At 48.1% G+C, this 14,644-nt stretch overlaps 1 protein-coding gene across 4 annotated transcripts in view; it reads right to left on the bottom strand.

Moving 5' to 3' along the window:
* Positions 1-14,644, bottom strand: part of MGLL (monoglyceride lipase) — a 108,602-nt gene that overhangs the window by 25,882 nt on the left and 68,076 nt on the right. For all 4 annotated transcript variants that reach the window (XM_077451725.1, XM_077451728.1, XM_077451726.1 and 1 more), the window contains exon 4: positions 4,263-4,399. In XM_077451725.1, coding sequence (XP_077307851.1) covers positions 4,263-4,399 — 137 coding nt within the window. The remainder of the gene's footprint in view (positions 1-4,262; positions 4,400-14,644) is intronic.

Raw genomic sequence — 14,644 nt, 5'->3', positions numbered from 1 at the left:
ACCCCCCCGACTGTCCCACCCCATCCCCCCCTCCAGACTGTTCCACCCCATCCCCCCCTCCAGACTGTTCCACCCCATCCCCTCCTCCAGACTGTTCCACCCCATCCCCTCCTCCAGACTGTTCCACCCCATCCCCCTCCAGACTGTTCGCCACCACCGCCCCTCCAGACTGTGCCACCACCTCCCTCCAGTGCCACCACCCCCCCTCCAGTGCCACCAGCCCACCACCCCCTCTCCAGTGCCACCACCCCCCTCCAGTGCCACCAGCCCACAACCCCCTCCAGTGCCACCACCACCCCTCCAGACTGTGCCACCACCTCCCTCCAGTGCCACCACCCCCCTCCAGTGCCACCAGCCCACAACCTCCTCCAGTGCCACCACCACCCACCTACCCCCCGTCACCACCCCTCCAGACTGTTTCACCACCCCCCTCCAGACTGCCACCACAACCCCTCCAGTGCCGCTACCCCCACCTCCCTCCAGTGCCACCACCCCCCCTCCAGACTGTGCCACCCACCCTCCAGTGCCATCACCACCCCTCCAGACTGTTTCACCACCCCCCTCCAGACTGCCACCACCACCCCTCCAGTGCCGCTACCCCCACCTCCCTCCAGTGCCACCACCCCCCCCTCCAGACTGTGCCACCACCACCCCTCGAGTGCCACTAGCCCACCACCCCCTTCCAGTGCCACCACCACCCCCTTCCAGTGCCACCACCCCTCCAGACTGTGCCACCACCCCTCCAGTGCCACCACCCGCCCTCCAGTGCCACCAGCCCTCCACCCCCCCTCCAGACTGTGCCACCACCACCCCCCCTCCAGACTGTGCCACCACCACCCCCCCTCCAGACTGTTCCACCACCACCCCTCCAGACTGTTCCACCACCCCCCCTCCAGACTGCCACCACCGCCCTCCAGTGCCACCCCTCCCTCCAATGCCACCATCCCCCCTCCAGTGCCACCACCCCCCCTCCAGTACCACCAGCCCACCACCCCCCCTCCAGACTGCCAACACCACCCCTCCAGACTGTGCCACCACCACCCCCCTCTAGTGCCTCCACCACCCCTCCAGACTGTGCCACCACCCCTCCAGACCCCTCCAGACTGTGCCACCACCACCACCCTTCCAGACTGTGCCACCACCACCACCCTTCCAGACTGTGCCACCACCACCATCCCTCCAGACTTTGCCACCACCACCACCCCTCCAGACTGCCGCCACCCCTCCCTCCAATGCCACCATCCCCCCCTCCAGACTGTGCCACCACCACCACTCCTCCAGACTGTGCCACCACCACCACTCCTCCAGACTGTGCCACCACCACCCCCCCCCCAGACTGTTCCACCACCCCCCCTCCAGACTGTTCCACCACCGCCCTCCAGTGCCACCCCTCCCTCCAATGCCACCATCCCCCCTCCAGTGCCACCACCCCCCCTCCAGTACCACCAGGCCACCACCCCTCCAGACTGTGCCACCACCACCCACTCCAGTACCACCGCCACCCCCTCTCCAGTACCACCACCATGCCACCCACCTCCAGTACCACCGCCACCCACCTCCAGGACAACCATGCCTCTCCAGTACCATCGCCACCCTCCTCCAGTACCACCACCCACCCTCCGGTACCACCGCCACCCCTCTCCAGGACCGCCACCCCCCTTCAGTACCACCACCGCCAGCCACCTCCAGTACCACCACCACCCACCTCCAGTACCACCGCCACCCCCTCTCCAGTACCACCACCATGCCACCCACCTCCAGTACCACCGCCACCCCTCTCCAGGACCATCATGCCTCTCCAGTACCACCGCCACCCACCTCCGGTACCACCGCCACCCCTCTCCAGGACCGCTACCACCTTCAGTACCACCACCGCCACCCACCTCCAGTACCACCGCCACCCCTCTCCAAGACCACCATCCCCCTCCAGTACCACTGCCACCCCTCTCCAGGACCACTATCCCCCTCCAGTACCACCACTGCCACCCCCCTCCAGTACCACCACCACCACCCACCTCCAGTACCACTGCCACCCCTCTCCAGGACTACCACCGCCACCCACCTCCAGGACCACCATCCCCCTCCAGTACCACTGCCACCCCCCTCCAGTACCACCACTGCACTGGTGACACAGGTTTCACTCGGGACACAGGCTGCACAGAAATGTTTTACTTTGTTCTACAGTGGAAAAAAATATAGTATCAAAATCATGCTTTTCGGGGGGGGGCCCTTCCTGATTTCTTGCATCGGGGCCCTGAGGTTTCTAGTTACGCCTCTGGGTGTATGTACCCTGTGTGTATGTGGCTCTGATACTAGCCAGTGCCTCACCACCTGTCCCTGGTCTGTACCATATAATCACATTGACCAATAACAGCTAGCAACACAGTTATACACAATGGATGGCATGAAAGAAGCCATGTCATGTGACCTGCTGAGATTGGTCATAGCAGTCACATGGTACTGACAGGGAGTCGGTACACCGATCAGTCATTGGCGCTTTCTGAGAGGATGTCATATAACCAGGGCCATCTTTAAGGCAGGGCAAAAGGGGCAGCTGCCCTGGGCCCTGTCATTGTTGTGGGGCCCAAAGCAGCTGCCTCATACTTGCCAACTAACCCAGTTTAAGTTCCCTCGTCCCTTGAAGTTTTAGTCCTGTGCTGTGTATCTCAGTGTGAAGTGCTGCTACTAATGCTGCCCAGCTCTGCCCTATTGTTGTATACAGATGCAGAGGGGCATGTACTGCAGAGGGGCATGTACAGTAATCTCTAGCAACCAACTAACAAGCAGAAATCATTTGCTCTAACCTCTAGCAACTAATCAGTGAGCCATAATGTGTGCTATAACCTCTAGCAACCAGTCAGTAAGCAGTGATATGCTGTATCCACTGGCAACCAATCACAATTGCTGCCTGATCTGATACAGTAAACTGATTTTAAGTCTAGCTGCTATTTATTGTATGTCTCAGAGCAGGTGGAGAGTGAAATTGCATGGGGGGGGCCAAGAAAATGTTTGCCCAGGGTCCAATCAGTATTAAAGACAGCCCTGCATACGACGTCCACTCAGAATGGTAAAGCCACTGCCCAGCCGTCATTCTGTTATAAGCCGGCATAGGTGTGGGCAGCATGCTGCATTAGGGTGTGCACCCCAAAGCTCAAACACACCTGGGTGTGTGCGTGTATGTTTATATTGACTGATGGTGTCAGTAGAGCAGTGGATGGTGTCAGCAGGGCAGAGATTGGGGTCAGTGGTTTCTATTTTTATTATTTTACGTTGTATTATATTTCACAATTTTTTTTTTCATTTTTTTTTTTTTTTTACAATTTTTTAGGTGAAATATCAGGGGTCAAAACAGGGGTAATGTGCACCACATGGAGTGATTAGAGTGTGCCCAGGCACACCTGGCACACCCTGTGCGCACGCCTATGTAGGCCGGGCAGGAAGGTGTTAATACCCTAAATAATAACATGTTATTAGATTTTTACTCCAGGAGTATATAAGTTTGGAAATTCTAGATAAATGCTTAAAGAGGAAGTAAACCCCTTCAAACCACTTTGACCTACAGGTAAGCCTAGATTAAGGCTTACCTGTAGGTCCAAGCAATATCTCCTAAACCTATATGGTTTAGGAGATATTTGCCCGAAAATGGGCACCGCTGTCTACGGCGCATGCGCCGTAGACAGCGGCGCGCAGGCGCACTAAATGCGGCAAATCCAAGAATGGATTTGCCTAATTTGTCGACTCCCGTGCGCATGCGCGGGAGTGACGTCATCGCGGCTTCGCCGTATGGCAGAGGCGGAGCTGCGAGACGCGACTCCCGTGCGCATGCGCGGGAGTGACGTCATCGCGGCTTCGCCGCTGTCATTGGTCGGAGCTGCGAGACGCCACCAGCAAGATGGATGCGGCGGACTACAGGGATCAGCGGCGACTTCGCTGGCTCCTGTGTCAGGTAAGTGACACATAATGAGCTACTATACGATGCATAGTAGTCCATTATGCTTTACCTTTGCAGGGAAAAAAAGAGGAAGTAAACCCATCAGGGTTTACTTCCTCTTTAAATAATGCATTACAATTTAACTAAACCTATTCGATTTCATTAGACTGAAATGTACTGGAGGTTTTTGTTGACTAAATGAAAACAATTAACATGACTAAAATACGCCAAAAAAACTAAAATGGCATGGTGTTCAAAAGGCTATGACTAAAACTAAATCCAAATTTGACATCAAAATGAACACTGGTGTAATGTATATGCGATTATTTACCATGGAGTGTCCACAGATAAACAGCGGTACGTTCGGGTGTTCCTTCCGCATGAGGTCCACATGCTGAAGGCCGTCCCTGACGAAGACGTGGAAGTCGGATACCATCATCCTGTCACCATCGCTCTGTCCGTGGCCAACTGCCAAAATCCAAAAGAAGGGAAATTAGACTTGGAAATCATCACATCTCAATTCACAGTCATCATACGTTAAGAACGGGCATTGCAACCTATACATGGGAAACGAACAGGCTTGCTTGACAGCTCACTGCCTGTGTCGTAGAAATCTTTCTGCACGTCTGCGCTGCCCGGCAGACACCAGAGTTCAGCTGGCCATAGATGGATCGAAATTCATTTGGAATTTCGACCAATCTATTGCTGTTCCTTTTGATAGCAGCTCATCTAAACCCTTGTACACAAGGTCGGACATTTCGACAACTTCCAGAAGTGCAGTTGTGAGGTCAGGGATTGATGTTGGATGAGAAGGCTTGGCTCACAGTCTACGCACTAAATGCACTTCTGGAAGAATGGTCAAACATTCCCATAGACCAGTGATGGCGAACCTTGGCACCCCAGATGTTTTGGAACTACATTTCCCATGATGCTCGGCTACACTGCAGAGTGCATGAGCATCATGGGAAATGTAGTTCCAAAACAGCTGGAGTGCCAAGGTTCGCCATCACTGCCATAGACACACTCCTAAACCTTGTGGACGGCCTTCTCAGAAGAGTTGAAGCTGTTATAGCTGCAAAGGGCGGGCCAACTCAATATTGAACCCTCCGGACTAAGGCTGGGTTCACACCTATGTATTTTTTGTGCTTTTTGCATTTTGCTGATTTGCACTACAGAACGTGTTCCATAACAAACCATGTTAAATGGACTGTAGTGCGAATCTGCAAAATGCAAAAAGTACTAAAAACGCATAGGTGTGAATCCAGCCTAAGGCGTGATTCACACCTATGCATTTTTTGTGCTTTTTGCATTTTGCAGATTTGCACTACAGTCCATTTAACATAGTTTCCTATGGAACATGGTCTGTAGTGCAAATCTGCAAAATGCAAAAAGCACCAAAAACGCCTAGGTGTGAATCAGGCCTAAGACTGGGATGCCATTAAATTTCATGTGCGTGTAAAGACAGGCATCCCAATACTTTTGGTAATACAATACTTGTATTGCTATTATGACGCATGCACCAATATGCACGCGTCATAATATCAGTGCAGGGAAGTGGGGGAGTAGTGGATTCATGAAGAACAGGGGCTAAAGTTCTGCTTTAAGAGCCAAGAGCATGTCTGGCAGATTGATAAGTATTTTCTGTACTTACAGGCTCTTTAAAAGATAAAGGATGGGCATGGCATATGGTATTGCAGAAGTGCGGCATATGTTTTTAAAAAAATTTTTTTTTATCTTGCTGTGACATACCCTTTAAATACTAGATAACTAAAGCTGGATACTAACCACTGCCCATTTACTGTGACACATCAGTGGCCTTATCTTTACAATGTGACTTCACACAGCTGGCCTATCTGTGTATATCCACATTCAGTTCAGGACAGGGCACAGCCATCCTAAAACTTGCAGAGTCACCATAACTCCAGCAATCAGTATTACAATTTCCATCAGCTGAAGAGTCATCACTTAGATCTGAAGTTTAATCAGCTTATACAGTATCTCACAAAAGTAAGTACACCCCTCACATTTTTGTAAATATTTTAGTCCATCTTTTCATGTGACAACACTGAAGAAATGACACTTTGCTACAATGTAAAGTAGTGAGTGTACAGCTTGTATAACAGTGTAAATTTGCTGTCCTCTCAAAATAACTCAACACACAGCCATTAATGTCTAAACCGCTGGTAACAAAAGTGAGTACACCCCTAAGTAAAAATTTCCAAATTGGGCCCAATTAGCCATTTTCCATCCCCGGTTTCATGTGACTCGTTAGTGTTACAAGGTCCCAGGTGCAAATGAGGAGCAGGTTTGTTAAATTTGGTGTTATCGCTCTCACTCTCTCAATCTCTTATACTGGTCACTGGAAGTTCAACATGGCACCTCATGGCAAAGAACTCTCTGAGGATCTGAAAAAAAAAAATCGTTGTTCTACATAAAGATGGCCCTAGGCTATAAGAAGATTGCAGAGTCCCTGAAACTGAGCTGTGGCACGGTGGCCATGACCATACCGCGGTTTAATAGGAAAGGTTCCACTCAGAACAGGCCTTGCCATAGTCAACCAAAGAAGTTGAGGTCACGTGCTCAGCGTCATATCCAGAGGTTGTCTTTGGGAAATAGATGTATGAGTGCTTCCAGCATTGCTGCAGAGGTTCAAGGGGTGGGGGGTCAGCCTGTCAGTGCTCAGACCATATGCCACACACTGCATCACATTGGTCTGCATGGCTGTTGTCCCAGAAGGAAGCCTCTTCTAAAGATGATGCACAAGAAAGCCCTCAAATAGTTTGCTGAAGACAAGCAGACTAAGGACATGGATAACTGGAACCATATCCTGTGGTCTGATGAGACCAAGATAAACGTATTTGGTTCAGATGGTGTCAAGCGTGCGGGGCAGCAACCAGATGAGGATGACAAAGACAAGTGTGTCTTGTCTACAGTCAGGCATGGTGGTGGGAGTGTCATGGTCTGGGGCTGCATGAGTGCTGCCGGCACCGGGGAGCTACAGATCATTGAGGGAATCATGAATGCCAACATGTACTGTGACATACTGAAGCAAAGCATGATCCCCTCCCTTCAGAGACTGGGCCGCAGGGCGGTATTCCAACATGATAACGACCCCAAACACATCTCTAATACCGCGTTCACACAATCGGACTTTCCGGCAGACTAGGTCTGAAGAGTTTAGTCTGTCAGACATTCCGATCATGTGTGGGCTAGTCCGATCGGTTTTTGAAAAAAAAAAATCAGACGGACCTAGAAATAGAACATGTTTCAAATCTATCTGACGGACTCAATTCTGACGGACTAAAAATCGGGAAAACCGTTTGTCTGCGTGCTGGTCCAACGGACCAAATACGACGCAAGGGAAGCTATTGGCTACTGAACTTCCTTGTTTAGTCCCGTTTACGTCATCCCGTTCAAAATGAGTGGACTTTCGAACAGACTTAGTCCTTTCGGGAATACCGTCAGACCTAGTCTGCCGGAAAGTCTGGTTGTGTGTACGCGGCATAAGACGACCACTGCCTTTCTAAAGAAGCTGAGGGTAAAGGTGATGGACTGGCCAGGCATGTTTCTATACCAAAACCCTATTGAGCATCTGTGGGGCATCCTCAAACAGAAGGTGGAGGAGCACAAGGTCTCTAATATCCACCAGCTCTGTGATGTCATCATGGAGGAGGGGAAGAGGACCCCAGTGGTAACCTGTGATTCTCTGGTGACCTCCATGCCCAAGAGGGTTAAGGCAGTGCTGGAAAATAAAGGTGGCCACACAAAATATTGTCACTTTGGGCCCAATTTGGACATCTTCATTTAGGGGTGTGCTCATTTTTGTTGCCAGCGATTTAGACATTAATGGCTGTGTTTTGGGTTATTTTGAGGGGACAGCAAATGTACACTGTTATACAAGCTGTACACTCACTACTTTACATTGTAGCAAAGTGTCATTTCTTCAGTGTTGTCACATGAAAATATATAATAAAAAAGTTGCAAAAATGTGAGGGGTGTACTCACTTTTGCGAGATACTGTATTTAGCCTTTGTAAAATTATAAAAGACCTGGGACACCTTTGGGTGCCTTCCCCCAAGGAGATGCAACGCACATAGTGCGCTGCAGCAAACAGTGGGTGTGGCCAAACTAGTCTTGCTGTCGTCACCACCCCGCCCCTCAGTGATGCCAAACCTGCCCCCAAACAGCTGCCCACAGCTCCCGGATGGCAACAGATTTGAGTGTCTCAGTTAATTGGGGATCCACAGCCCAGTCTAAATAATGTGTCCGGGTTTCGGACACATGATTCAAAACCCGGACTGTCTGGGTGAATCCTGGACTGGTGGCAGCCCTAGCTTTCCCCCTAAGCATAAATTCCCCCTGCTCCCTGTACAAATCCACCCCCTGCTGAAATCCCCCATCTCAGCAAAAATCTTTGCCCCCTTAAGCTCAAATTCCCCCCCAAATAAAAACTCACCCCTTCTAGCACAAATTTCTACCCCTAAAATGTCCCCTCTCAGTACACATCTCCCCCTCTCCCCACTTCAAAATACCCCCCTCCCAGCATCAACTGTCCCAAAATATGCCCCCCTAAACAAATTTTCTCCCCCATCCCCGAACAAATCCCTCTTAGAACCTCCCCCAAATTTCCCCTCCAGCCATCCAAATTCCTCCTTCTAACACAACTTCCCCCCCCCCCACCTCATTGTGGTGCGCCCCCCACCTCACATGATACCCCAGTGCCCAGGGCAACCGACCCTCCTGCCCACCCTTTGTCCCATCCCTGCTCTCAAGAGCCCTTAATCCTGACGCAGGGAGTGGGAGGAGTTATGCAAATATTTAAATACCTTGATGAGTGGATGTCAGTATGGAGGAGTGGGCGTTTCTAGGCAGGCTATATTTGCATACAGAGCACCTTAGGTAACACCCACATGTGATGCTGAGCTTCCGTGGTTGAAAGAACTGAAATCCAATGATCGAAAGGGGCGGGCCAGGGCCAGTCAGATAACTAGATAAAGCTGGCTGTCCTGCAGCCGGGAAATGAGGCGGAGCTCTATCTGCATGCTGCATCTTCTAATGCACATTGTGAGAAGCTCACAGTGTGCAGTGAAATCAGAGTAAGAAATTTCAAAGGAGACTACACAACCGTGGAAGGCTAAAAGTAAGGCTGGAGTTCAACTTTAATTGCCATTTTTTTTTTTTTTTATATGAAAGTTTTGACAACTCCTGTAAATATTCAGTGGCAAAGCTTACACCTGCAGATTCTATCACGAGCCCTGATAAGGATGTGTTAATTAATACACAGTGTTCGCTCAGGGCCCGGATTGCAGATTAGCCAGGAGATGTTGATGCCGATAATAAATCCCATTAAAAGTGAAAGAGACTCCAGCTTTGTTTAAAGTGCCCAACTGATCTGTGATGGCGGATTTAAAGTACATGAAAACCCGATCATTAAAATTTCATACAACCTTTAACACGTTACCGTCATTTCAAAAGGTCATGTTCCATGTTTGTAAATCTTCAGCTTTCCTCAAAATATTATCTAAGGATCCTGCCCTACAAGACCTTGTTCAAGCACTTCCTGTTATGGGGTGACAACGCTCTGTCCCTGACAGGGTGGATTTAATCATGATTTAAATTACTAGAAAAAAGGCTTGATTTAAATTAACTTGATTTATATCCTAATTTTTAAAGAGCAACTGTCATCTCTGTCCCGCAGTGGCTCCTCTTCTGACCCACTGTTGACTCAGCGACAGTTCCATTCACTTTAATGGGATGGCGGGTGATGCGGCAGTGACATAACAAGGTGAGGGACGTGGCGGCAGCGGGTGAGTGGATGCCCGCTAACGGCGCTGCCATGATGGATCTGAAATGACAGGTGCTCTTTACATGTAAGGACTCATTCCTGGTCCTCAGAAAAGGAAAAAAGCACTTCAAGCTATGTGCAAAAAGATCACAAGGTTTATAAGGCGCTTAGAAGGTTTCACTTTCATTTTTTACTGATTGCCCTTCCTCCATACACACTATCAGATTGTCTGCTGATTTTTTCCTTCAGATTTACCAAAACCATGTAGTGCAAGGGCCTGCCTGATTGCATACAAATTGAAACTCCTAAGATTTGACCGCATATTATATGGTTTTGGTAAATCTGAAGGAAAAACTGGCACAGGTGCATTTCTCTTCAGACAATAATACAGTTTGTAGTGTACATAGATTTGCAAAACAATGAGATAAAGGAATATTCCTGAACTTTGTTTTATCTCATGGTTACTGTGAAATTGTGTGAATGCATCAATGCCGTGCATGTTATGTCAGCCCTGAGCCCACCCAGTTGTGTGACAATAGCGAATTAATATTCGCTATTGTCTACCTGATTCTCCTCCCCAACCCATCAGGAAGTGGGTCTTGAGACCTGATTGGACAAGAGGGGAAGCGATCATATTGGCCACAGAGGAAGGAGGAGAAGATGCAGGGGGAACCGCCATGAAGCCGAGGAGGAGACGTTGGGTGAAGCCAAGGAGAAGACACTGCCACCGACCTAGATGGGGTGAGCGCGGGGCTGGTGGGCTGACGATCAAGTGATGGGGGGGTGCAACCAACCTACCGACTGTGGGGGGGGGGAGGTGTGGTGGTTGATTTTGCCGCTCTCCCCCTCAAAAAACGGAGCACCTGTCACCGCCGCATTGGTGGACAGTGGGGAGAATGTTCCTTACATTGGTGATCAGTGGGAAGAATGTTCCTTACATTGGTGATCAGTGGGAAGAATGTTCCTTACATTGGTGATCAGTGGGAAGAATGTTCCTTACATTGGTGATCAGTGGGAAGAATGACCCTTACATTGGTGGTCAGTGGGAAGAATGCTCCTTACATTGGTGATCAGTGGGAAGAATGCCCCTTACATTGGTGGTCAGTGGGAAGAATGCCCCTTACATTGCTGGTCAGTGGGAAACATTTTCCTTACATTGGTGGTCAGTGGGAAGACTGCTCCTTACAGTGATGGTCAGTGGGAAGAATGCTCCTACGTTGGTGGTCAGAGGGAAGATTACTCCTTACATTGGTGGTCCAGTCCTTACAGACAACAAAAACATAACTGCCATGCTGCTGATTTTGTCAAGTAACATTGGCCCCGGAACTATACAGGCACCATCAGATGGGAGGTCAATCAACCACAGATCAAGGAACCTCTAGCAACCTCTGAAAGAACTCTAGAGATCCATCTGAGAATGGCTGCTCTATTGTCTATGGCCAACATAACATAGGATTTTGGCTAAAACTCTTGTTTTTCAGGTTTTAAATGATGCAGGATTAGATCCTCTGTTGTGCCTCACTTTTCTCCGTCTAAAACGAATATTTTTTTTTGGATGGAGTTCCAATTAATCCAAGAATCTTGGGCGTTTGCTGGCTGTTTCTCACTATGGATCACTGCATTCCGTAGATACATTCCATGGATACTGCAATCTTCACTTTTCTGTAGGTTTAGGTACCAACACTTTGAAATGTGAGGATCTACCCAAGCAGTTCGTTCAGCTTGTATTCATTCAGGCAGGCCTTTGCACAACGTAGTAGTTGCCAGATCTAAAGGAGATTGCCCACCCGTATTGTAAGGAATATGGTGAACTTTCACAGTATATCCCCACAATTACATGGAACAAGCCATGTTTGCCTTTGCCATTGGGCACAAGGTCACTATGGAATCAGTCCTTGGGCCCTACATGACCTCTTCCAAAATCTAAGCCTGACTCCAAACTTGACATAAAAACTGCACTATTTCCAAAAAATCCTCTTCACACAGGGAGGAGTGCTGATCTGACCCATACTGACTTCATTATAGAAAAATCTTTGAAATGTGTATTTGATTTCACTGAAATATTCCAAGACTGATGTCAGGTTTACAATAGTGATCCAAGCCTTCAGACATGGAAACATTGAGGAGGATGTTCTTCAGGATGAAGAACTGTGGAAAATGATTAACAAATTTAGTAATATCTGACTGTGGATGGCAGACTCCCGTGACGGTGGTGCAATTCATATCAAAGTACGACGTTAGCAGATGGTGTTAATTATATACTTATTTAACCAGGTTTGAGGAAGTCTCACCTTACAAGGAGTCCATTCACAGGCTGATGTTCTATTACACTTTGTTTTGTAGATCTGTGAATAGATACTTTAGGACTTAAAGAGACCCTGTCGTCTTGTCCATTCACTGCAAACATTACAGGGCCGTTAATACTGTGACTGTAAAGGTATATAAGGGCTTGCGTCCACCAAACTGCATGGTGTCGCAATGCAGTGCAATTTGCAAAAGTAATGCTTGCACTCAGTGCCGGAACAAGGTCACCCAGCGCCCAGGGCAAAGATGCCAAACTGTTCCCCCCTTTCACTTAGGGTTAGGGTGCCCCCTACCCCTGCAATAGACCATTGCGCCAGGGGCAGCCGTCCCTCCTGCCCACCCCTTGTCCCGGCCCTGCTTGCACTACTTTTTTTTCACATTCTAGTACATTTTGCAGCCCATTCATATGAATGAGCTGTCAAAAGCAGAACATGATTGACCGCACGGGAATGCGTGTTCCACCGCGAACCAACCCTTATTCTAGTCACTTGAATGCATTTGTTGCCATAGATGGGTGTTCATGTGCTTCTTTGCATGTTTACATATATAAAAGTTTCTCTAGCCACTTAAAGCGGGGTTCCACTGTCGGTACGCTTTTTTTTTTTTGGGGGGGGGGGGGGGGAAATGACTGAGCCTCTTTCTGAGATTTGTTGTTTACAAGTTAAAAAAAGTTTTTTTTTTTGCTAGAAAATTACTTAGAACCACCAAACATTATACATTATTTTTCTAACACCCTATAGAATAAAATGGTGGTCGTTGCAATACTTTCTGTCACACTGTATTTGCGCAGCACACTTTTTTTTTGGAAAAAATACACTTTTTTGAATTAAAAAATAAGACAACGGTAAAGTTAGCCCAATTTTTTTTGTATAATTGTGAAAGATAATGCTATGATGAGTAAATTGATACCCAACATGTCACGCTTCAAAACTGCGCCCGCTCGTGGAATGGCTACAAACTTTTAACCCTTAAAAATTTCCATAGGTGACGTTTAAAAAAATTCTACAGGTTGCGTGTTTTGAGCTCCAGAGGAGGTCTAGGGCTAGAATTATTGCTCTCGCTCTACCTCACATGTGTGGTTTGAATACTGTTTTCATATGTTGGTGTTACTCAAGTATGCGAGCTCCGCGGGACAGGCACGTTTAAAAAAAAAAATTATTATTTATTTTACCTTTTATTTTTTATTTTTACACTGTTATTTTTTTTTAAACTGTGTAATTTTTATTCCTATTACAAGGAATGTAATCGTCCCTTGTAATAGAAAAAAAGCACGACAGAACCTCTTAAATATGAGATCTGGGGTCAAAAAGATCAAAATCTGGGGTAAAAAATAAATGCTAAATGCTAACCATAACATACAAGGCCGTTGACAACATCGCCCCCTCATCTGCAGATTTCGCCCAAATCGTCCCCTCCGCTCCTCCCAGGACCTCCTGCTCTCCAGCTCCCTTGTTACCTCCTCCCATGCTCACCTTCAAGACTTCTCCAGTGCCTCTCCCATCCTCTGGAACTCCCTACCCCAGTATATCCGATCAGCCCCTACCCTGTCCACCTTTAAGAGATCCCTGAAAACTCATTTATTCAGAGGAGCCTATCCCACACCCACCTAACTGTCCCAGAGACACCGCCATCAAATCATTCCCTGCAGCTATTACCTTTTGTACCACCACCCCCTCCCTTTTAGAATGTAAGCTCTATGAGCTGGGCCCTCCTGTATCTTTTGTATTGAACTGTACTGTAATTGTGTTGTTCCCTCTATACATTGTAAAGCGCTGCGTAAACTGCTTTTGTTAATATAGATATAGATATATATATATATATATATATATATATATATATATATATATATATATATATATATACACACACACACACACACAGGGCTTTTTTACTCAGAGAATAGGTGCAGGAACTCTCCCTTTTCGGAGTTACCCCTTGTCTTTGCCCCTACCTACCTCTGAGCACCAGTCCTTGGTTCTACCCTCTACCCACCTCCCAGCAATGCCCCATTTAGAGAGTACAGAACCAAGTAACATTTGTGGTACTAATACTAAGTAATTTGTATGGAATTTGTTCATGATAACAAGAAAAGCAGTAAAATAGACCCCCATAGCCAACAATAGACCCACCAGCAACAATAGATCCCCACCTGCAATAATGGACCACTTACAACAAAATACCCCCGAGCAACAATAGACCCTCCAGCAGCCAGCTAGAATAGACTACGCTCTCAACAGTAGATCCCTCCCAGCGACAACTAACCACCCCAGCAACAATATATGCCCCACCAGCAACAATAGACCCCCCCCCCCCCAGTGCAAAACTAGGTCCCTTAGCCCTTGTACACACGGTCGGACATTCTGACGGAAAATGTCCGATCGGACCGCGTTGTCAGATAATCCGACAGTGTGTGGGCTCCATCGGACTGTTTCCATCGGAATATCCGACGGACAAAGTTTTAGAGCTGGGCTATAAAACTTTCCGACAACAAGATCCGATCAGATATTGTCGGATTGTGTGTAGAGAATTCCGATCGGACAAAGTGCCACGCATGCTCAGATCAAATTCCTAGACCAAAGCTATTGGCTACTAGCCTGAACGTAGTTCCGTCATAACGAAATAAC

This window comes from Lithobates pipiens, unplaced genomic scaffold, assembly GCF_037356315.1.
Source record: "Lithobates pipiens isolate NorthernLeopardFrog02 unplaced genomic scaffold, aLitPip1_a1.2 Scaffold_23, whole genome shotgun sequence".
Taxonomy (NCBI): domain Eukaryota; kingdom Metazoa; phylum Chordata; class Amphibia; order Anura; family Ranidae; genus Lithobates; species Lithobates pipiens.
This window is presented reverse-complemented; position numbering and strand designations above follow the sequence as displayed.